Below are 26186 nucleotides of genomic sequence, written 5' to 3'. Positions count from 1 at the left end.
TACCACCATGGGTTACTTATGTACATTTGTGATGCTACATGAAAAGAAGAAACTTAGTCACCATTTAGAATGTTCACAGAGTCTCAAGTCCAGCCTGTCACCGAGAGCACGTGCCTTTGCAGGGCTCAGAAGGGAAAGAATCCGGTGATCTACTTTTTCTCTAGGAGGAGGGGCCCCAGAAAAGGTCTGGAAAAGAGAGCTTTGACTGGGATGAGCAATACTCCACAGAGCTTCATTCCTTTAGCCAGAAAGCTGAAGGGACAACCCATTTCAACCCCCTCGTAGGTTCTAGCTAAGATTAAGGCCAGTCAGAATGATTAAATATCTAGGCAGTCAGTTCTGCAAACATGATATAGATTTATATGTATCAATTATTAGTAGTTCAAATATTGACAAATTAGACTTCTCAGGTTTCCAGAAAGAGAGAAAAAGGGATAAACTAACATTTATTGGATGCTTGACATGTTTTAGGTACCAGGTGAGGCATTCTCCTCCAAATAACCATGGGAGGTGATTACTATCATTCCCATTTTAAGGAGAAAGAAATTCAAATTCAGGAAAGGAAGTAAACTGCCCAAAGTCACACACAGTTGGTAAATGACCGAGGCCAGCTGTGAATTCCATTAATTTCTCCCCTACACCTTTACACTTACCCATAGAGCCATATACTTATTTTCTTTTCATCCTGTATCATCAAAATAAGTGTCCCTACTTTGTTCCAAAGTTGACCTGTGCTTTGCCTCCAGTGTCCTGCCTTCCCACGGGCCTGTGCTGTGCTGACTGTTGCTTCTTCGCGCCATTCAACAAACCACTTTCCTTCCACCCACATTATCTGACCTCCGCACACACATGCTCAACTTCCCCATCCTAAAATCCCTTCCTTAATTCCTCTTCTCCTTCTAAGTACTGCCTTATTTTGCTTCACTTCCATATTTCATGAAGAGAGCATTTTTCATGCCTGTTTTCTACTTTACATCTTCTAGCATCCTGTAACTGGTAACATTCCAGTTCATGACCTATTAATTCATAGAAACTGCTTTGCCAAAGGCCACATATAACTTCATGATTTTCAAATCTAATGGCCTCTTCTCAGGCCTCATCCTTCTTGACTCCTTTGAACACCTGGCCCTGTTGGCCACTCCTTCCTTCTTGAAACATGGCTTCCCCGAAAAGACTTTCCTAATTCTCTTCCAAAATCCACTGGCTCTCTCACTTTCACTTGCACCCTCAGCCCCTCCCTTAAATATTGGAGTTGCTCATGTCACCATCCCCTATTTTCTCTTCTTTTCACTGACCTGTTCTCCCTACTTCCTCTGTCTACCCAATGGGCTTCAACTGCCTACAGCACGTCTGTATTCCCAGCTGCTAACCTCCCCTGAGCTCCAAGACTCTGTTTCCAGTTGTCTTTGGGTTTCCGTCTCCAGTTGGATGGCCCAAAGATTCTTCAACAAAACATGTCTCAAACCAGCCTTTCACCTCTCCCCTCCAGTCTAACCTTTTTCCTTTCTTGGTAGATGGTGTTACCATCTGTCTAGCAGTCTATGTGGTGAGAACCTTAGAATTTGCCTTGACTCTTCCCTACTTGGACTTAAAGTTCTAGAATCTCTACATTCAACATAGCCTTTGAATTAACTCCCTTTTCTCTATCACTGTTAGTCCAGCCCTTATCATGTCACCTGGGTTAATGCAACAGCCTCCCAGATGGTTTCTCTAACTTTAGTCTCTCGTCTTCTAATACATCCTCCACGTGGCCACCAAACTGAACTTTATAAAACAGGATATTCCTGTTTGTAAATTTTCAGTGGCTCCACATGGAGTACAAAGTAACACTTCAGTGGCCAACCAACTCTAGCTTATCTTTCCAACCTGCGCTTTGAGAACTTGCCTTTACTTGTATCTATTAATTTGTCCTAAACTACTTTCATGCTTCTGTGGCTTAGCTCATGCTACTCCTTAGAATGTCCTCGTTCCTTTGGTCCACCTGGTAAAATCCTATTCATCATTCTTCAAGGCTTCCCTTTATACCTTTCCCCAAACACCCCACCCCCATCTTGAATGAAGAATTGTTCCCACACATTTCTTCATTATAGGACTAGACACAGAGCTTTTGGAGTCACTTGTTGACTTACTGCCCCACCGTGAATTTTCAAAGGCAGAGACTGTATTATTCATCTTTGTAGAACCAGGGTCTAATTCAGGGCTTGGATCATAGCTGGATACTCAATAAATCTCTATTAAATGAACAAATTAATAGACCTTTTTCTGTTTGCCGTATTCAGTTGGGCTGCAGCTTCACTATGATGCCAATATATGAAAACAGGTGTTATATATCAGAGAACACAGAGCAGCTTTCAGTGACACATACGGAGTTTGGATTTCTATTAAAATAGTTTTAAATTCTGATAACTGCTACAGTGTGAACTATATATGGCTTATAATAAGGATAAATAGAGCTGATGTTCTGTCAACATCATGACTACTTTCCTTAAAAAATAACTCATTTGCTAAGCTGCATTATCTACTATTTATTCATTCCTCCATTCATTCCTCCATTCACACCATACCCCTTTCAAAAAGAATTTAAACTTAAAATTTTTAGTTAATTTCATCTATCAGCATGTTCTACCTGCCCATGTATCTCTGGTCTTCCTATCTAATGCAGTTAGTAACTACTGAAGGGAAAAAAATTATCCAAGACCATTAAACTCACTAATTCTAATTCTATAATATTTCTTGAAAATAGATTTCTCTTTATTATTCATTGAATCAATCTCCTAACTAGAACTTTTTAAATCCAAAGAGCTAACATAGCATTTTGTGCCCTAATATTTTCCAAGATATATTAGGCGCTACATAACATAATGAAAAGTAAATTCTACATCTGAGTATTTCATGCTGCTGACATTTATCCTATTTTGGAATGTCATTATTTTCCTATCAAAATAAATCCCCATGGAAACAAGCCAGTTTTAAGAGACAGGAAGTACCACAGAATATGTACCTGTGCTAACAGTACAGATGTACCCAAAGTGTTCCCTTACTGTCCTTTATGAGGACAGAACATGTGACTTCAGGGCTCACTCCTCAGAGAAATTGCATGCAGCCGGTGGACTCACCTGGTGAGTTCTGGGGAGAGGACACAGGAGAGCCACGTGGGGACTGACAGTAGCTGGGATGGAGTAAGGCATGTGGAGGCACATATGACATTATCTCTTCTTCAAATAAACTGGGGAAAGACAAGAAATAAAATGCATACTTTAGCCAAAGAGGTGGGTAAATGCCTTGTTTCCGCAATGAGTAAGTCGATCTCTCGCTCTGACCAATTCCATCTGAGGTCCACTTCACGTCCTGAAGAAAGCACCTGTCCCCCTTCTCCTGCAGGTAATTAGTGGGACAAAAACGGGTGGCTCTTGCATCTTTTGTGAAACCTGTGGTTATTTGCCTGTTTTCCTACCAACTTTGGACAGCATGATCTCTATTTTGTTACTTTTTTTTTTTTTTTTTTTTTTTTTGCGGTATGTGGGCCTCTCACTGTTGTGGCCTCTCCCGTTGCGGAGCACAGGCTCCGGACGCGCAGGCCCAGCGGCCATGGCCCATGGGCCCAGCCGCTCCGTGGCATGTGGGATCTTCTCGGACCGGGGCACGAACCTGCATCCCCTGCATTGGCAGGCAGATTCTCAACCACTGCGCCACCAGGGAAGCCCCTCTATTTTGTTACTTTAAATGAGTTTGAGTTTGCACGTTCACCTGAAAATAGCCTGGGTTTTTACGTCTAGGAATATGAGTCAAACACAAGAGACAATGTTTATGGAAGACCCATAGTAAATACACAAAGTATGTTCATACCTTCATTCTAAGACACATACAACATGATCTCAGCCTTCAAAGAGCTCGGGATTTCATTGGAGAATTAAAAGCAAAAGAAAACAAAACACCTCTTAAATAATTACAACTGCTAAATAATAAGCTTCCTCATTTAGTCTGGCTTTATAATGTTTTTCAGATGTGAGGATTTTGATGTTATTCAACCTAGTGTCTTCTTTCTCCTCCATACTGAAATTTCTGTTTCTAATACTCTCCTAAAAGATAGTAACCAGGGATCTGAGATCTTGGAATCCTAGACTTTTCATTAACTGTTATGATAAAGAAATGTACTACTGATTATCAAATATACAAACACTTGACAAATAGAATCAACAATATAAGTAAGAGTACTTGTGTTTTTTAAATTAAGAGTAGAAGTAGTTTTCCCTCAACTTTGGTCACATCTAGAAACCTGCTACTTGTTTTCAAAAAACATTGAGAAAAAGTGCCAACAGTTTAGTCTTGCGAAGATTTAAGGAAAGAACTCCTCAGGGTTATAGCACTGGTTTTCCACTGAGGCTATTTTGCCCTTCCCCACACTCTATGGGGACATCGTACAATGTCTGAGGATGTTTTTGGTTGTCGTAACTGGGAGAGGGGGTGCTTTCGGCATCTAATGGGTAGAGGCCAGGATGCTGATAAACATCTTACAATGCACAGAATAGCCCCCTGCAACAAAGACATATCCAGCCCAAAATGTCAATACTTTTAAGGCTCAGGGACACTGGGTTACAGCAATGCAATAACAACTTGATAATTCTTTCTCTGGTTCTTCATTCACCTGCACATGTCTGCTAAACCACTATCACAAAAACATTTTTAGACACCATAGTTTTTTAAGCCATATTTCCACTTTTAAACTATAAAAGTCAAAAGATTTAGAAACAGAAGCAATAAGTAATTGTATTTGTAATATCAAATTAAGCCCTGAAACAGTCAATTCTCTTTCTCAATAAATCAATAACCATTGAAATAATGTGAATTTTAAGTTGATTGCTAAGGAAAAATGCCATATAAACAGTTGATACCATAAAGGTCTAGAAATTCATAGCTAAATTAATTGAAAAGTAGGAATTAGCACCCTCTCCTCAAACATCTATACCTGTGTCCTTTGCTCCATGACACTTACTTCCTTTAAATACAACCAATATGCAGAAATCGTTCTTATCGAAATTTTTTTACTTGAAATATTTAATATAGGAGAGATAGCAAATAACATAAAAACACTCAATACATATCATCCAGGATTAGTACATGTTAACCCTATTACTTTTGCTTCAAACACACATGCATACTTAGGGATGTGTATATATCTCTATATAGATGTATCTATATATCTGTGTGTATGCATGTTATGTATATGAAGTCCCTTTTGAGTGCCTCTATCATGACTTTAACATATCATTCCATAGTCTGATATTTTGCAACATATGTACAGACGAACAATATACAGTTTTGCCTTATGCGCTGCTAAAAAATTATTTAAATACTTTATAAGTATACTGAATTATTGAACATTTTTTATTCAACAATATATTTCTGGTATCTGTCTGTGTTGATATATAAGGGTCTAATTTACTACTTTTACCTGCTATGTAGTATTCCATTCTATTAATGTATTAGTTTATTTATCCATACCTTTCTTGACAAATATTGACTTTTTTCCCCACTGTATGCTTTTTATCAATAATGGTGCAATGGATATCCTGTATGTATCACCTTGTATACATGTAATACAGTTTCTTAGTGTAAATATGGTATATATCTAAAAGCAGAGTTGCTCAGTCATAGTGTGTATGTTTTTTTTTTAAATAGATCTTTATTGGAGTATAATTGCTTCACAATACTGTTAGTTTCTGTTGCACAACAAAGTGAATCAGTCATATGCATACATATATCCCCATATCCGCTCCCTCTTGAGCCTCCCTCCCACCCTCCTAATCCCACGTCTCTATGTCATCGCAAAGCATCGAGCTGATCTCTCTGTGCTATGCTGCTGCTTCCCACTAGTTAACTGTTTTACATTTGGTAGATGTTGATGCTATTCTCACTTCACCCCAGCTTCCCCCTCCCTTACCGTGTCCTTAAGTCCATTCTCTATGTCTACGTCTTTATTCCTGCCCTGCCACTAGGTTCATCAGTACCTTTTTTTTTTTTTGATTCCATATATATATATATATATATATATATATATATATATATAAGCATATGGCATTTGTTTTTCTCTTTCTGACTTATTTCACTCTGTATGACAGACTCTATGTCCATACACCTCACTGCAAATAACTCAGTTTCGTTTCCTTTTATGGCTGAATAATATTCTATTGTACATATGTGCCATATCTTCTTTATCCATTCATCTGTCGATGGACACTTAGGTTGCTTCCATGTCCTGGCTATTGTAAACAGTGCTGCAATGAACACTGTGGTACATGTCTCTTTTTGAATTATGGTTTGCTCAGGGTATATGCCCAGTAGTGGGATTGCTGGGTCATATGTTAGTGCTATTTTTAGTTTTTTAAGGACTCTCCATACTGTTCTCCATAGTGGCTGTATCAATTTACATTCCCACCAACAGTGCAGGAGGGTTCCTTTTTCACCACACCCTCTCCAGCATTTATTGTTTGTAGATTTTTTGATAATGGCCATTCTGACTGGTGTGAGGTGATAGCTCATTGTAGCTCTGATTTGTATTTCTCTAATAATTAGTGATGCTGAGCATCTTTTCATATGCCTCTTGGCCATCTGTATGTCTTCTTTGGTGAAATGTCTATTTAGATCTTCTGCCCAATTTTTAATTGAATTGTTTGTTCTTCTGATATTGAGCTCCATGATAGCTAAAAGCAGCGTTGCTCACTCATAGTGTATATGTCTTTTTAACTGTACAAGATATTGTCAAATTGTCCTCCAAAGAGGTTGTAGAAATTGCAATCCATTGAGTCCAGAAAACATGGAGTTCCTACTTCTCACTTGGTATTACCAGACTTCTTGATTTTTTCAAATTTAATAGTATGAAATAGTATCTCATTATTTGAAATTGCATTTTATGATTACTAGCATCTTTCCATGAGTTTATTGGCTATTCATGCTTCAATTCCTCTGAAATGCCTTTTTATATTCTTTTTTTTCTTTAATTTCTTTATTTTATTTATTTTTATTTTTGGCTGCATTGGGTCTTTGTTGCTGCATGTGGGCTTTCTCTAGTTGCGGTGAGCGGGGGCTACTCTTCGTGGCGGTGCGCGGGCTTCTCATTGCGGTCGCTTCTCTTGTTGCGGAGCACAGGCTCTAGGCACGTTCGCTTCAGTAGTTGTGGTGCGTGGGCTCAGCAGTTGTGGCTCAGAGGCTCTAGAGAGCAGGCTCAGTAGTTGTGGCGCATGGGCTTAGTTGCTCCGCATCATGTGGGATCTTCCTTGACCAGGGCTCGAACCCATGTCCCCTGCACTGGCAGGCGGATTCTTAACCACTGCGCCACCAGGGAAGCCCCTTTTTATATTCTTTTTTTTTTTTTTTTTTTTTTTTGCACGATACACAGGCCTCTCACTGTTGTGGCCTCTCCCGTTGCGGAGCAACAGGCTCCGGACGCGCAGGCTCAGCGGCCATGGCTCACAGGCGCAGCTGCTCCGCAGCGTGTAGGATCCTCCCGGACCGGGGCACAAACCCGTGTCCCCTGCATCGGCAGGCGGACTCTCAACCACTGCGCCACCAGGGAAGCCCCTTTTTTATATTCTTTATCCATTTTTCTTTTGGGTTATTTTCTTTCAAATTGATTTAAATCCATGCTTTATGTATTCATGATATCTTTGTTTTATGTGTTGTGAATATATTCTTCTAGTTTGTTGCCTTATTTATGCCTTTATATGTGGTGTCTTTCATTACATAAAATTAAGAATCCTAATGTAGCCAAATTTATCAATCATTTCCTATATAAGCTCTGTTAAAGGCACACTTCTTACATTAGTTGAGTTAGTGACAGGATACATGAAATAGAATAACAAATACAACCAAGTTATTTTAAAGTGCTTGAGTTTTGTAATAGCTATATTGGAAAATAACCTTACATGGGCTTATTTAAAAATGAATAATTTCCTAGAGCTATATCATTTCTACATTGCAACTTGCTGATGATATTCAAGTCCATTTGTACCAGGAGTGACTTTCCTTTTTAAGAAATAGACAATGTATATAGGTAAAAATTAAATAAGATACAAGGATACAATGTACAGCACAGGAAATATAGCCAATATTTTTATAATAACTTTAAGTGGAGTATAATCTATAAAAACACTGAATCATTATGTTGTACACCTAAAATAAATATAGCATTGTAAATCAATTATACTTTAATAAAAATATTTTTATTAAAATGTAATTCACATACTACAAAATTCATCCAAGAAAATAAATATTTTTAAATACAAAAAAGAAAGAAATAGACAAAGTATAAAAACAGAAACAGAGACTCCATCTACATATCCAACAAGTCCACTGCCTGAGTTTATAGTTACTGATTCAAATGACTCAAACTCCAAAGTAAAATAAAAAATATAGAGCTGAGAATATCCCCAAATGTTTCAATAATCATTAAATATTATTTATTAAGCATGCACATGTAATATATTGTGTCACAGCATACAACTATTTATTTGCTCATCCAAATGAAGTAATAGTCTAGAATTAAATAACATCATTTGTCATTTGTATGTAATAATTATAAAGCTACTATATGTAAGTAAATTTCTCACACTTCTGCAAAGGCTCAACTTCAGAAAACATGCTTATTTTCCCAAAGGGGCAAAAATGTAGCCTTGCTCTTTATATATAAATCAGTTTACAAATATTTTAAAATTCAACCACATAACATATAGAAATTCATGCCAACTGTGGTGTTTAACAATGTACAAATATTATAAACTATACTGTAACTCAAAATATTTAGGACTATACCATCTAAGGATTATTTAACTAAGGACAGGTGAACAATAATCATAATTTCTGTTTTGCAATCATTTTTGTTTTTACTAATTCCAAAAGTAGAACTCTTTAAATAAAAAAACACAGACTTCTAGAATGAATCAAAAGAGTCCTATCCCAGCCAGAATTTTGTAATAAATGTTACTACTTTATCAACAACCAAACTATGGTAGAAACATCATACTCCATATTAATTGCCCAAGAGTCTTCATGAGTATCTAGCATGCTACATCCTGCTTTCAGAACTGTCAGAACACAACAAGTTGAGGGTCACCACCTGGGCTGAGAAGTGACGCCCAACCACCAATACATCTTGTTCAGGATAAAATGAAGTGAAATACCTATGGAAAGTGATTATATCCCTTTGAATTATGCTCCAACCACAGAGTAAAAGAAAATAACTTTTTGGCTTTAGTTTTACAAATATGGCAACTATCGAGCATGCAGTAGAAATGGTTAGAGTTAAGATTATCATGAATAATATGAATGAGACTATTAACACTTTGAGATAAATAAAACATTGCTGATATGGCCAAGCATGACTTCCCTTTAAGCCTATGGAGGTTATAGTAGTAGATGCCCCAATCGCTAGGTACGGCAAAGCATTATTTTACTCTGATCTCCTACATTTGAGAGATAATATCAAAAATGAAAAAGTCTCATGAAAACTTGCCATTCTAAGCTACTCTAAAGTTTAAAACTAAAGCTCACCTAACCATCAGAAAAGAAAATATAATTGGTCAGTATTAGGAAGGTCTATCAAGTTGGCAGTGAGCACCAGTGACCAAATTTCAACTTTCTTATCTGATTTCCCACCTTAAATTCTCAAAACCATAAATAGATAACGTCAAATCAGCAAACAGGGACAAAACACCTTTCGAGAAAAAAATTTTGGACGAAAATATAAATACAACCTCTCTTCTACTCTGATGAGGCAAGCCAGGTATAACCTCCTGCTCCATTCTGTGATGGGACATTCTACTCATCAGCCTCTACAGACTTTCCGTTCTCCAGTACCACACCTCCTTTGCCAGCAGGGTGAGAACAAAATCAAACTGATTCCAGTGATAAGAAATGAAATCTGAAATGAATTATCACTATATCAGCATCTTATACCTTCAACATGAGTATTCCACGAGTCTTTAAGAATATAGGCTGCCAATATTGGCACGTTATTTTCTAAAATGCTCCACGATGCCTGACGATAGGAGACTTCCCACTTCAAGAAGCGGTTACGTACCTCAGCAACATAACAAGGTCGGCATCACTTGAAAGACGCACCAATCCTGGGGTCCCTTCAGTTCGGATAAATTGGATCTTCTCCCTATTCAAGCAAAGAAACAGCTCAAATATGTGTAGTAGACTTTTGGGACATAACTCAGTACTTTAGGCACCATTTTTTTTTTTAAACAATGGTCACAACATTTTTGGGGGGACTACTATATGGCAGCTACTGTGCCCTAGGAATACACATCCAAGAAAAACGTGGTCCTTGCCTTCAAGGAGGACCTCGCGAGCATGAACATCACCCAGTTCTAACACTGCCAAAAAAATGATTTTATCGCTTTCATGTTTTGCTGCCTAAATACTACTGTGGGTAGCAGCACCATCCAACCAATAAAACTCAGTTTCTGCTTTGAGTTAAAAGCCTTGTTGTGGGCTTGAATCTAAGCAAGTCTGGACCATTCAGGCTGACTCTCTCTTATTCCAAAAAAGGAGTGTGTAGGGATGTTCATTTATTTTCCTGAGGATATACCTCTACATACGTGTAATGAGTACATCCCTACTTGGAAGCAGGTAGTATCTATAAATTATATAGTCAATATAAAAGCATATGGCCCTCTCAAATAACTGAAACCTCAACCATTTTCAGTTACTACAGTTGGTGAAACAGATTGTGCGTATACTTGTGCAAACGTACATATACATACACATATCAAACACAACGATGTGAGTTATCTGGACCATTATTTTATTATAGTTATATGTAATAACACAAGTTTTTGTTTGTTTGATAAGTCATCGTTTTGCTAGTTTCAATTCTTTGTATGAATATAAATTCAGTAAAACTTTTCCTGGTTGCTTCCCCTAATTCACATCATGCCATTTCAAAGCACACCATATCAATTTTGATAAGATGAGGACAAAAAATAAGAACATAAACTATGGTACTGAAAGCATTACATTTGATAGGAACATAGGGGCCGACACAAGTATACAATTTTACTCTAAGTGCTAAAGACAATATATTCTGATTCCTGTATACTATGAAATAAAATATCAATCTCTGATGTAAGTATTTATTTAGATTTAGTTCTTTTCCACAGAGCATCTTGTTTTCCTATTTGATATTTACACAAAGCTCTAATGAATTTTATATTCCCAAATTTCAAATTCTAATTCAATTGCATGCAGGCTTGAAAGTAATGAGGTGAAAGGCAAGGTTTAATTGTTGAGATGAAAAATTCCCTAATGTACAGAAAAGTCAACTGATACGCTCTTAGCCACACAGCTTACTGGGAATGATAAACAGAGTTTAGTCCTAGGCTTCTTCTGCCTAGATCCATTTTACATAACCTGTTAGCATATGAGGCACCTAATCTTTGATATTACCAACTTTTCTTTTTGGTCCTTTATTACCAGTAGCAATATTACATGTTTTATATAATTTTTATATGATCTAATTTTATATTATGAAATTTTAAATTATAGCTATATTATATATGCTATATATAGTAGCTAGCTACTGGCAATATAGATACAGATATAGCTATACATATAGATGAATGGCAGACATATATATAAAGAAACTATTCAGAAGAGAACGTCCAGCCTCTCCTCTCTGCTTAAGGTTATCTCAGGCTGAAGTCTCAAATCAAGCAGAGCATTTTTCCTCGAGTGTTACAATCATATGTCTGAAGCACATGACAGAAACCAAGGCCCATTATCTGGTAAATGGTTTTTTGATAAGAGATGTAGAAGTTAGTTTAAAGAAAGCTAAATTAGAGAAAAGTTATCTTGGAGAAAAAAATGAACTTGACCAAAGAAGTACTCTTATAAGGGTCAGTAACAATATGCTTTGATCTTGAAGAATCAAAAGCTGTCTCCAATAAATACACAGTTTATCTCCTTAGTCTATCACCACAATGAAAGAGGCAAACCGAACACAACGAGAAAAGAAATGGGCTGAGCACTCTCCTCCACTCCTTTAACTGGAACCACACAGAAGGGGTTGAGTGAGGAAAAAGATAGCATGCTCCGGACTGTGGCCTGTATGTATCCTGTGATAGCCTGTGAATAAGGAACAGATCATAGCTTCCTGAGTCAGAAGGATGACAGGGTGAGGGAAGGAAAGGGAAAGACACCAGAGTAAACATGCCAATTGGGAAACTTTTCATCATTTTCCAGATATTACCTAATGAGGCAGTGAAGGCAACTGGTCTGATTCTTTGGGCCAGAACATACCAGAGGCAGGCTGAGACTAGTTCTTTATGGGCCCAGCTAATTTATAACAATGGCAAGTGATGGGTCATGTGCTTCTGGAACAAGACACTGGAGCATGCTATCTGATGTACGTCACACCACTAAGGACTTTATTATATTAATATGCGTTCATTCAGCAAACATTTTCTGAGTGCCTACTGTGTGCTGGGCATGGTACCACATACTGGGAATCCAACTGGGTATAAGACACAGCCCCTTCTCAAAGAGTTCATGGTGCAGTGGAAGACAGACAGTCCATGGGCAATTCCAGTATGACATGAAAATATTTAAATTATTCCATTCACTTAACTGAGCTCTGTTTAGGCCTTATACCCACTCTTCTTCTAATAAGTCCTTCATAAAGTTATTTCACATAGAAACAAAGAAGGCATTGGTTTATTGACTGTCAAGAAAGCAGATCAAGGCTGAGGAAGAAAAAGAAGTCAGTAGCTATCCTCAGAAATGTCACCAATCTGTCCTGAAGGGGAAAAAATGGGAACTACTCCTCGGTTATCAGGTCCTTGCCCAATATTCTACAGGCCAGTATTTCTTTTCTTTTCTTTGTTTTTTTTTTTTGCGGTACACGGGCCTCTCACTGTTGTGGCTTCTCCCGTTGTGGAGCACAGGCTCCGGACGCGCAGGCTCAGCGGCCATGGCTCACGGGCCCAGCCGCTCCGCGGGATGTGGGATCTTCCCGGACCGGGGCACGAACCCGTGTCCCCTGCATCGGCAGGCAGACTCTCAACCACTGCGCCACCAGGGAAGCCCCAGGCCAGTATTTCTTAAACTGTTGTCATTGCCTACTAGAAATCTACAGACATAATCTTGAGTTCTGGGAGAATTTAAAAATGCTGTGTTTTCACTTTGATGATCAAAACTGCTAACATGAGGTAAGCTATTTTGGACAATATAGATGACATTCATGACTCAACATCACTGACTTCACCTCCCATGTTTGCATTTACAAAACACTTGTTGCCAAGTGATCAGAGGTGAACTTTCAGGGTGTTGATGAGCAGGGCCTTGATATTAAATATGGTAACAGTCCCTGTCTGCTCCTCACATGCAATTCTTTCACCATTTAAAAAGACAAAACTTTTCTTTGGAAGTATTAATTTGCAAATTAAATGATCATGATGAAGTGAGACAAGGTAATGTATGTATAACTTGCCATAGGCTAAAGAGAAAACAAAATAAATGGACTTAAGAAGTGAATTATGCATTTATGTTAAATAAAGCAAAAAAGATGTTATGGTTTATTCTAAGAACAAAAGTTTTAATACAGTTTAGAAGTAGAAAAGTGGCGGTAGAATCATCACAGCGTACGTTTAATGATATATTTTTCTTCAGTATTGTACTTGGGGGTGCACCATTAAATGAACTGGCTCTTCACATAGATAAAAATAATCTATTTGTTAAGAAAGAAAAGTGATGACCACAATAATGCCACAGATGCACGATATACCATTCGATGCAAAATCAAAAGAATGGAGTCATAACACAAGTGAAACCAAAAGCATAAATGTATCTTTCCACTGACACTGGTCTCAACATCGGTGATCTGGCGTCTGAAAAACAAAACCTTCTCACGATATCATTAATTCAAATGTTATTTTTTTAGTTTTTATGTAATTTATATTTCTTTTGGTTTTATAGCTTATAAAAGCTGTAAGGATAAGAAGTTTATGCATATTTTATATTTGTACACATTTAAGTTTCATTAAAATAAAAGTGGTTAAAATCACCATTGTAGATCTGCAATGCTTCTTTTCCTTTTAGGATGGAAAATAACACATTTGGCTCCTAAAAAATTTCCATGAGTCCACCCAGTGTCTGAAATAAACATAACAAGTTTGAGAAACGTTGATGATGATTCACATGACTCTGATTAGAGGGACATTTGAAAGTTACATTAATATATTTATTCAAGTTTATTTTCTAAATTTATAGAGTTAGAAGGAATCCGTGGCAGTCCTCTAATTTCTTTCTTTACTGCCTACACCGTAATGAAGAAATTCTATTCAGTTTTAGTGGTTTATAATGAGAATTAAGATTACATTCAAATAACATTTTATCATTTGACCGTCTCTGCATGGGCATGTTTCTCACTGTGCCCTTTACAGCACATTCCAGCATTTCCTCCACCGCACGTTCTCACACGGCCCCTCAGTTACAACTTCAGTTCCTTTTAAATTGTGAGATTCTGGAGGGCAAAAGCTCTTCCTCCTTTATCTTTGTGCCTCCAAGTACCTAGCACTATGCTGTGCACACAAGAAGTGCTCAGTAAAATCAAACCAGGCACATGATCAGTTAACCCCAAAACAGATTTGGCTCCTAACAAATTTCCCTGTGTCCAATTCAGTATTTGGAATAAACTTATATTTATAGCATTTTTTGTTGTGGTGGAGAAAAGAGAATCAGAAAGCTAACATTAGATTATTTACTAAAACAGAACCCACTGTAGGAAGCGCAAAGACAGGTAAAGGCAACCTCTTAATAAGAAAACATAGCTGTTATAACTAAGAGATTTATACAGATCCAGACTGTAGTGTCTACTGTAGTAGACACAGTGACAACCTCAGGAAAACGTCGCTGGCTATTGCTGTCTCTCAGATGCCCATGGCCTTCAGGCCTTGGTAACCACTTCCTCAAATGCCTAGAATCACCCTAGAAGATCAACTCAAGCAGAAGATCATCTGAGGATAAGGAACATAGTCTCAAGACCGGAATTCCCGCAGAAAATATCCTCGCTGAAACCAACCAACATTTTGGTGAAATTAAAGTAGGGCACGTGATCAAAAACAATCAGAAGCAGTAATGCCTCTAAACCACAACACTCTCTGGATTGTAGACTCTGCACACACATGGTTCCTGTAGATACAGTTTAGTAAACCTTCAAAAATATATATGTTGTTAAAAACTGCCTTAGGGCAATTTTAGAGAAATCCCCATGACTTCTCTGATGATGTAACTTCAAGAAAGTAAAATTAGTACCGATCATTCATATTTCTGATTACAGTCACAGGGCATGGTCTGACTTGAAGGGTAAGAGCCAGGCAGTAGAAAGGTCAACTTTTCTTTCTACTTCCCATTATACAGGTTAGGTTTGGAGATACAGGTCCATTATTATCTTGTGATTCTTATGGACGCACAGAAGTGACATCAATTCGCCATATATGTAGAGGCAATATTTGTTGTAAATGGATATAAATCAACTTTGCGCTAAGAATTCAGAGAGTTACTTAACTCTCTTTCTGCTCGTTTCCTCATCCTGAAGTAAGTATAGTTATACTATCTGCCTCATAGTTTGGTGGAAAGGATTTAATGAACAAATGCAAATAAAATGTTTAGCACAGAACTATTATATAGTAGCATTCAACCATTTTAAGATATTGAGTATATTATAAGATATGCCTCATAATTAGTTATTACTTTTTCAATGGACAGAATCATCTACTGAAAATAGAGCAAAATAAGATGTCTAGTCATACACTCCATTTTTTGTTTCTGTTGTTGGTAAGTTATTTTAACCATGCTATTTACCTTGGTTAATTCCACAAATATCTATTGAGTACTTCTATGACATGCAGTAGATAAGACTCTGACCTCTCCATAAAACTGAAATAATGCTGTGAGTACCAAAGGGATAATACATATGAAGGGTTTACAGTTCTCATAATTCAATGGATAATGGGAAACATTATTCTCAGTAAAGCAAAATTCTATGTAAAGCAAAACCATTTTGGACTCTAAAAAAGGAATTTAGTTATTATACAAAAAAAACCCCATGTGGTTACAAGACACCTTACCTAAGGCATTCTAACAGCTTGCACTGTAAGCCCATCATTATTCTGAAGAATTAGTATCTAGGGTATACTAGAATGCATAACTGGTGGTTTGTATTTTCTTATGGATTATAATAATTTATTATGTATTTGATAACAAATGTTTTAACTGAAAATATATTCAGGAATTGAAACTATGTTATATATGAATATATTTTATTTTAAAATCAATATATATATATAAACGAAAGACCCCAATTGGTTATAATATAAGACATTAGAACGGATAAGTCAGTTAAAGAGCGTGTAAAGGGGTAGACAAGGATAAGGCAGTATTTTTTCAACAGTGATATAAAATGACAAGGTAAGGGAAAAAAGAACTTCAGGCACCAATTTTTGGAAAATAGTACTACAAAAACTAGTAGTTTTCTAGATTTGGCAGTTATTATTTAGAAAACTAAAAACAAAACGTCCACCCACAACCGAAACAAAAACATAAAATACTTTGGGAAAACCTAGACAAGAAACATTCAGTTCTTAAATAAATAAATAAGAAAATTTTATTGTAGGAGATGAAGGGGTTGAACACATGAAAAAAACTGTAGTTGTAGAATAAAAAATGGAAAACTAAATATTCTAACCGTGTCCAAAGTAATTTAAAAATTTTTTAAAAATCCCCATCAAAATCCCAACGTAATTTAAAAAGTTGAGAACATTATTCAGAATTTCATCTCAATATTCAAAATAATGCTATGTGCTAGAGAATTTTAGCCAAGTTTTCAAAATAAACCATTGTTATGCTATCATTTCCTGAGATCTAAAATAACATACTGGAATATACAAAGATATATAAGTTGTTGTATTTAAAAGATGGATTCTTTATAGATGTGATTTTGTGTACTGGAAATGTAGTTAATTGCCCTTTGGGATAAATAGTTTTAGGTGCTATCATTAAGTCCCAAATATATTGCTATGAAATTGATTAATTTACCAAATATTTCTCAAACACCCACTTTATTCAATATAAGATGTGAGGTCCCATGAGGATTAAAAAGATGAGTAAGTTACATATCTTGACTTCATGTAGCTTGTACTTGACTTGGAATAAAGTAAGAAAACATATGGTAGAAAAATACGAGATGTTTTTAAACATTTTAAGCACAGATGGTAATATTATGCCATTTCTATTGTAAGCTATAAAATTCAGACACATAAGATACCTGATTTTTGGTATAATGGCACCCTGATGGGTCTGCAAGAATGTTTTCTGTAAAATGTGCCCTCAAGGAACAGAGAGTAAGGACTTATTCAATGGGATGTACCCATTTGTATGTAGGGCAATGTGCATGAAATAAGGAGATTTTAACTTTAGCCAAGAAAATTTTTCTGAAGACAGCTTCCATAACTATTTAAACCCACTGCGAAAGACCAAAAAGAAAAAAAAAATTACATTATTAACATAGAGGGGATGTGTATTTTGTTTGCTTTGTAAGAAATGCTTCTGATTTACTAATAACTTAGAAATTTAAATATAAATGTAAAAATCATATTTCATTGAAAACCATTTTGTGCTATCACAAATGGTAATGCATTCTGCATGACTTTATTATTCTCTTGAGTTTGGGAAAAGCATTGAGGCTGGAATCCATACTGATATTTTTCTTTGGTCCACACAGAGTCCACATCTGATGAGCTACTGAAGAAGGATGACATTTTGCTGAACTCTTTTCTTGATAAATGCAACAGAATATAGCAAAAATCAATAGTGGAACAGACATACCTAAAACATGGTTATTCTTCATGTAAGAAAATGGTTTGAAAACCCTGATTGAATCATTTGTTAGCCAGAAAATACAAGGCTTCGGAATAAATACCCAGTGGATGAACATATTCGTAATTTGGGAAATCTTGAAAAGTTATATGAAGGAACTTTACTTATGGGAAAGTGGTTTAACAAATACCTGGGTGTAATACTTAGAGAGAATCTAAACTAATCTTGGCTATGAGGGTTTTTCTTTTGGGCCTCTTTTATCTTCAGTGATTGTATAGTTATTTAAAAATTAATCGTTACAAGATTCCACGCATGGAAAATGTGAAAACCACACATTTACAGGATGTACATGTCAAAAGCCTATACACGACTACATCTTGGCATATCCATTCACATAAAACATCAGCAGCAATTATTCCTTCTGCAGAAGCCGTAGAATAGGTATCAGGGACTAAGAATCTGTGTTCCTTACTGTCCTAGGTAGCAATATCTCAAACCTCTCATTAGATCTACGAGAAGGTTATTGCCTGAGAAGGTGTTTTAATTCAACTTTGGATGGCTTCTAAAATGTTATGTCAATGACTTTGCCATGATGTTTGGCCTTCAGTAATTGTACTGAACCTTGAGCCAGAAGGCTCAGTCCTCTGTGCAGGCATGGAGCAGTGAAGGCTGGTTTCATCACATACATGTAAACAATTTTAGAACAAAGCTTCCTATAGGACACAGTATAAGCACAACACTAGAAAACCTTCCTACACAGAAGTTAATTATGGAACTCAAGGTACCCTTTCTGTATTTTAACTATGTTCACAGAATCACACGATGCCATTTATGCATATGATCGGTCTTAGGGATAATGGTATTGAGAATCAGTACAATTAGGGGTAAATTACTTTAAACTGAGTCCTTGTAATACAATAAAGAAGTGAAGGACAGATTACTAATACAATATTACTTTAAATTTGTTGTATGCTTTCTATTGCTTACGTTGTACCAGGGGCTGTAAATACATCATCACATTTAATCTTCAAAAGGACACTGCAAGTTAGAAATTCCTATCACCATTTTACAGATGGGGAAACTAAGAGTTGGAGGGGTTAAATGCCTCATTCAAAGTCTGGTGAGTAAACTGCAGAGCCAGAATTCAAACCAGGTCTGTTTGACCCCAAACCTGAACTCTTAAGATCTATATTCTACTACTTTCTAAGTGTCATTGTTAATGCTGGTCTCCCAGTTGGGAGACAGACCAGAACTCTCCAAATAACACTATGTGGTGTCAATAAATTATTTTAATCAGGTGTTTAAAAAAATTCAGGAATTATGCTTATGCAAACTTTTCATAGGAAAATAATAGTTTCAATGCAGTTTTCCTGTTACATAAATAGGAAAGTTTGTCATGTCGGTTCCAGACATCTGAGAGACCAGTAAACAAATTAGGAGACGACGATGAGACAGGTCATAACAGGAAAATGCATAACGATTGGCAAAGGGAAATTTATGCTATTTTGACCAAGTAGATCAGATGTTAACTGAGATTAATATTTCCAGCCCAATAGTAAATGCAGAAAAACTCATCTGTTAGAAAACTGGACAAGAAATAAGTTAGAAATTTTGAACACTGGAATTTGTTTTATGAAAGCCAGCTTTTGGGAACTTTAACATTTTATTTCATAAAGTTCTGTATTGCTTGATAATTTCACAATGGATGCACTATTTTTAAAATGAAAACAAAATTAAGAGTATAATTTTAGCAATAACAAAATTCTAGGGCTCTTAAAATGGGATTATGGGAAGAAATAAAAGGTCAGAGTCTGCGTTTGCTTCTATTCTGGTGAACCCTGAGAGACGTATTCATTTACCTTTTTTTTTTTTTTTTTTTTGCGGTACTCTGACCTGTCACTGTTGTGGCCTCTCCCGTTGCGGAGCACAGGCTCCGGACACGCAGGCTCAGCGGCCATGGCTCATGGGCCTAGTGGCTCCACGGCATGCGGGACCTTCCCAGACCGGGGCACGAACCCGTGTCCCTTGCATCGGCAGGCGGACTCTCAACCACTGCGCCACCAGGGAAGCCCCTCATTTACCTTTTGTAGCTCAGAATTTCTTGACTTCCAAGTTATTGATTTACCAGTGACATAAAATAGGAAATGGCCCAATTTAACCAGAAGAGGAAAAAAAGGTATCATAGATCACATCCTCATGGGAAGGAAATTTTTTTAGGAAGCACTCAAGGAGGAATTGACCTAGAGCCCAAAATAATTATCACTGATGTCTGAGGAAAGCTGGACTAGTAGGGAGTAGATTTACTGGTTGATTCCAATAGTCACACAAAAGGGGAATTCTTAACTCAATTCAGTTTCATGGTACTTAGCTCCTTGTTCATAATACAATGTTGTACACCAAAAAGTTTATTCAATTTGTATACATTACATTCATCTGTAAAATATGCTTAAAAGGTTGTTTTTTAAATGAATACAGTTTTTTAAATGAATACATTTGTCTTTGGATAAAATATTAGAGCATTTTATTTTAATGTTATAAAGCTTTTTAGTAGGATTACTGTCTTTCACTGAGAACCAAGAGTAGGATATACTAATCCAACGGAACTCGATCCATTTGATGGAGGTGGTACTGACTTCTGGATGTTGAGTTTTCTGAGCAAACCTCTTCTGAGGTTAAAAAAAAAAAAAAGAGGACAACTTGGTAGCATGCACATTTGCTTGATAGATGAAGTTAGAAGAAGTGGTGATTTGAAAACAGCAGTTGAAAGCAAAAGCCACATCCCAATGCACGAAAAACCATAGCCATTCTACAGCAAAAGATACACAAGGCGGGTCTCAAGGAGGAGAAAGCTGTATATGGATACAAACTAAACAAACTGTTTGCTATCCTCTGGATAGCAAGGAATCGCAAGCAAAACAAGAAAATCACACAGCACAGAGGTGTACCTACTTGAATCTCCCAAGGGCTGATGCTTATTTCCTCATTATGTTATGGAGAAAATAAGAAGGGATATTTCCTTTAAGTGGCTGTACCACGGGTGATGAACAGTGTACACAGAGCTCGGGATATGAATATAGGTCCACAGTTAGCTTTGACACACAATCAGTGGCTCCATTCCATGCATAAACGTCTTATCAAATGTATCACTGAAATATGAGATTGAAGAACCCCAGCGAGTTCCCCGCCCCTTCATTTGTGGGAATGCTCCTTACAATGCAGTTTTTAACTATATGAAACAGGGTGTTCCTTTAGATGTACAAACTTCCCCATTATGTTGTTATGATAAGCAAAATGCTAAACTATCAACAGGTTTTCAGACTAAAAGCACACTGTGACACACACTCTGTGTAAGAGGAACAGCATTATCTCATTGATGTAAGTTCCTGCTTCTTTCTACTTGTCATGACCGCTCATGCTTTCTATGGTCAAATTCTATAGCTATAGAAAGAGTAAAAGGAAATTTATAAATAAGTTTTGAAATAAGATGGAAACTTATTTTAAAACCTATCAAATAATATCTTAGCAATAGACTACCACGTGAGATTGTACTTAACTGAGGACCCCGGGTGTCATTAAAAAGTAAAAATCTTCAACAATCTTTAGGAGATTAGAGCCTTTTAAGACTCTAAAAAGCAGAAAGGAAAACAAAAATAAAACTGGAAGCTACCAAAGGGGCCTGCAGCTTTTTCTTCTTCAGGATTGGTTAAGGATCTCTTAAGTCATTAAAGAAAAATGATGTTAGGGCTTCCCTGGCAGCACAGTGGTTAAGAGTCCCCCTGCTGATGCAGGGGACACGGGTTCGTGCCCTGGTCCGGGAAGATCCCACGTGCTGCAGAGCGGCTGGGCCCGTGAGCCATGGCCGCTGAGCCTGCGCGTCCGGAGCCTGTGCTCCGCAACGGGAGAGGCCACGACAGTGAGAGGCCTTAGTACTGCAAAAAAAAAAAAAAAAAAAAAAAAAAGGATAATGATGTTAGATGCCTTGTTCAGGTAGATTATATCATCTTATTTCTCTGATGAGAGAGATCTGAAGATATGTTAAATTAATAATAATGTGGAGGTGCAGAGCAAAAGTAGAAAACTTCTTGAGTTCCCTTTTTCTTGCTTTTTGCTGCGGCACGGTTCTTTCAGAGGAACAGATATTGACTAGACGTGGGGGGAGGAGGGGTTGTGGCTGAAGTTGGTAACAAAGAGAGAAAACAGAGTTCTCCTTATTTTGTGCTTTGCGAAAGAGCAGGGATTTTGTTTGTATGTTTGTTTCTTTTGTTTTTCAGCCCAGAACCTCTAAGATCTCTCATTAGAAAACTGAGGGGCTCATTTCTGCAACGTTATTTTTACAGAAGACTCTCTAGAGGACCATGAGTTGCTGAGTAGATGCTATAATATACAAATATACAAAACTAAAGCTTATATAATTTTTATAATTTTTCCTGACTGAGAACAGCACGCTTACCAAGTTGGGGAAAACACTGAAACCTGAGTTAGATGTTAACTCTGTGAAACCAGGAGTTCTGTATAAGCAATGTTTGTACTATCATACTTGAAATTATGTGTACTTCTAGCCTGTAGAAACTTTAGAAAGTAATGATGATTTTAAAGATATGAGAGACTAAGAACATCATAAGAAGGATATCTGGTAAATTATATTTCATATAAACATATACCTACATTTCATATTTCATATCGACATATACCTACATTTACTATATATGCAAAGTGCTATTCTAGATATTTCAGCAGTGAGGAAGGAGAAATAATGAGGAGTTGGATGAGATCCCTACTTGCAAGGAGCTTATAACCTAATTGGAAAATTAAGCATAAGGACTTGAAAACTCAAATTAAATCACGAAAGTCACATAACCAAAATAATAGGAGGGACAACTTGATACATAATTAATGATCAAATTAGTGTCTAGACCAGAGGTTATGACACCTGGATGGGCCACTGGAATTACACGGTGAGATTTTTTTTTAACATCTTTATTAGACTATAATTGCTTTACAATGCTGTGTCAGTTTCTGCTTTATAACAAAGTGAATCAGTTATACATATACATATGTCCCCATATCTCTTCCCTCTTGCATCTCCCTCCCTCCCACCCTCCCTATCCCATCCATCCAGGCGGTCACAAAGCACCGATCTGATCTCCCTGTGCTATGCCGCTGCTTCCCACTAGCTATCTATTTTACGTTTGGTAGTGTATATATGTCCATGCCACTCTCTCACTTTGTCCCAGCTTACCCTTCCCCCTCCCCATGTCCTCAAGTCCATTCTCTAGTAGGTCTGCATCTTTATTCCTGTCTTGCCCCTAGGTTCTTTTTTTTTTAGATTCCATATATATGTGTTAGCATACGGTATTTGTTTTTCTCCTTCTGACTTATTTCACTCTGTATGACACTCTCTAGGTCCATCCACGTCACTACAAATAACTCAGTTTCATTCCTTTTTATGGCTGAGTAATATTCTGTTGTATATATGTGCCACATCTTCTTTATCCATTCATCTGTTGATGGACACTTAGGTTGCTTCCATGTCCTGGCTATTGTAAATAGAGCTGCAATGAATATTTTGGTACATGACTCTTTTTGAATTATGGTTTTCTCAGGGTATATGTCCAGTAGTGGGATTCCTGGGTATCCCAGGAATGGTAGTTCTATGTTTAGTTTTTTGACGAACCTCCATACTGTTCTCCATAGTGGCTGTATCAATTTACATTCCCACCAACAGTGCAAGAGGGTTCCCTTTTCTCCACACCCTCTCCAGCATTTATTGTTTCTAGATTTTTTGATGATGGCCATTCTGACCAGTGTGAGATGATATCTCATTGTACTTTTGATTTGCATTTCTCTAATGATTAATGATGTTGAGCATTCTTTCATGTGTTTGTTGGCAATCTGTATATCTTCTTTGGAGAAATGTCTATTTAAGTCTTCTGCCCATTTTTGGATTGGGTTGTTTGTTTTTTTTATATTGAGCTGCATGAGTTGCTAGTATGTTTTAGAGATTAATCCTTTGTTAGTTGCTTCATTTGCAATATTTTCTGCCATTCTGAGGGTTGTCTTTTCATCTTGTTTATGGTTTCCTTTGCTGTGCGAAAGCTTTGAAGTTTCATTAGGTCCCATTTGTTTCTTTTTGTTTTTATTTCCGTTTCTCTAGGAGGTGGGTCAAAAAGGATCTTGCTGTGATTTATGTCATAGAGTGTTCTGCCTATGTTTACCTCTAAGAGTTTGATGGTGTCTGGCCTTACATTTAGGTCTTTAATCCATTTTGAGTTTATTTTTGTGTATGGTGTTAGGGAGTGTTCTAATTTCAATCTTTTACATGTAGCTGTCCAGTTTTCCAGCATCACTTATTGAAGAGGCTGTCTTTTCTTCACTGTATATTCTTGCCTCATTTATCAAAACTAAGGTGACCATATGTGTGTGGGTTTATCTCTGGGCTTTCTATCCTGTTCCATTGGTCTATATTTCTGTTTTTGTGTCAGTACCATACTGTCCTGATTACTGTAGCTTTGCAGTATAGTCTGTAGTATAGCCAAGGAGCCTGATTCCTCCAGCTCCGTTTTTCTTTCTCAAGATTGCTTTGGCTATTTGGGGTCTTTTGTGTTTCCATACACACTGTGAAATTTTTTTGTTCCAGTTCTGTGAAAAAGCCAGTGGTAGTTTGATAGGGATTGCATTGAATCTGTAGATTGCTTTGGGTAGTAGAGTCATTTTCACAATGTTGATTCCTCCAATACAAGAACATGGTATATCTCTCCATCTATTTGTATCATCTTTAATTTCTTTCATCAGTGTCTTATAAATTTCTGCATACAGGTCTTTTGTCTCCTCAGGTAGGTTCATTCCTAGATATTGTATTCTTTTTGTTGCAATAGTAAATGGGAGTGTTTTCTTAATTTCACTTTCAGATTTTTCATCATTACTGTATAGGAACGCAAGAGATTTCTGTGCGTTAATTTTGTATCCTGCTACTTTACCAAATTCATTGATTAGCTCTAGTAGTTTTCTGGGAGCATCTTTAGGATTCTCTATGTATAGTATCATGTCATCTGTAAACAGTGACAACTTTACTTCTTTTCCAATTTGGATTCCGTTTATTTCTTTTTATTCTCTGATTGCTGTGGCTGAAACTTCCAAAACTATGTTGAATAAGAGTGGTGAGAGTGGGCAACCTTGCCTTGTTCCTGATCTTAGTGGAAATGGTTTCAGTGTTTCACCATTGAGGACGATGTTGGCTGTAGGTTTGCCATATATGGCCTTTATTATGTTGAGGAAAGTTCTCTCTATGCCTACTTTCTGGAGGGTTTTTATCATAAACGGGTGTTGAATTTTGTCGAAAGCTTTTTCTGCATCTATTGAGATGATCGTATGGTTTTTCTCCTTCAATTTGTTAATATGGTGTATCACGTTGATTGATTTGCATATAATGAAGAATCCTTGCATTCCTGGGATAAACCCCACTTGATCATAATTAATGATCCTTTTAATGTGCTGCTGGATTCTGTTTGCTAGTATTTTGTTGAGGATTTTTGCACCTATGTTAATCAGTGATATTGGCCTGTTGTTTTCTTTCTTTGTGACATCTTTGTTTGGTTTTGGTATCAGAGTGATGTTGGCCTCGTAGAATGAGTTTGGGAGTGTTCCTCCCTCTGCTATATTTTGGAAGAATTTGAGAATGATAGATGTTAGCTCTTCTCTAAATGTTTGATAGAATTCGCCTGTGAAGCCATCTGGTCCTGGGCTTTTGTTTGTTCGAAGATTTTTAATCCCAGTTTCAATTTCAGTGCTTGTGATTGGTCTGTTCATATTTTCTATTTCTTCCTGGTTCAGTCTCAGAAGGTTGTGCATTTCTAAGAATTTGTCCATTTCTTCCAGGTTGCCCATTTTATTGGCATATAGTTGCTTGTAGTAATCTCTCATGATCCTTTGTATTTCTGCAGTGTCGGTTGTTACTTCTCCTTTTTCATTTCTAATTCTATTGATTTGAGTCTTCTCCCTTTTTTTCTTGGTAAGTCTGGCTAATGGTTTATCAGTTTTGTTTATCTTCTCAAAGCACCAGCTTTTAGGTTTATTGATCTTTGCTATCGTTTCCTTCATTTCTTTTTCATTTATTTCTGATCTGATCTTTATGATTTCTTTCCTTCTGCTAACTTTGGGGGTTTTTTGTTCTTCTTTCTCTAATTGCTTTATGTGTTACGTTAGGTTGTTTATTTGAGATGTTTCTTGTTTCTTAATGCAGGCTTGTATAGCTATAGACTTCCCTCTTAGAACTGCTTTTGCTGCATCCCATAGGTTTTGGGTCGTCGTGTTTT

At 36.9% G+C, this 26186-nt stretch overlaps 1 protein-coding gene across 11 annotated transcripts in view; it reads right to left on the bottom strand.

The window, feature by feature from the left end:
* HECW2 (HECT, C2 and WW domain containing E3 ubiquitin protein ligase 2) overlaps positions 1 to 26186 on the bottom strand; it is a 417065-nt gene that overhangs the window by 57060 nt on the left and 333819 nt on the right. For all 11 annotated transcript variants that reach the window (XM_073807454.1, XM_033859936.2, XM_073807452.1 and 8 more), the window contains 2 exons: positions 10076 to 10159; positions 3117 to 3226 (listed from right to left, as the gene is read on the bottom strand). In XM_073807454.1, the coding sequence (XP_073663555.1) occupies positions 3117 to 3226; positions 10076 to 10159 (194 nt within the window). The remainder of the gene's footprint in view (positions 1 to 3116; positions 3227 to 10075; positions 10160 to 26186) is intronic.

Source organism: Tursiops truncatus, chromosome 7 (genome assembly GCF_011762595.2).
Source record: "Tursiops truncatus isolate mTurTru1 chromosome 7, mTurTru1.mat.Y, whole genome shotgun sequence".
Classification (NCBI taxonomy): Eukaryota; Metazoa; Chordata; class Mammalia; order Artiodactyla; family Delphinidae; genus Tursiops; species Tursiops truncatus.
Note: the sequence above shows the minus strand (reverse complement) of the source record. Positions and strands in the feature narration are given on the sequence as shown.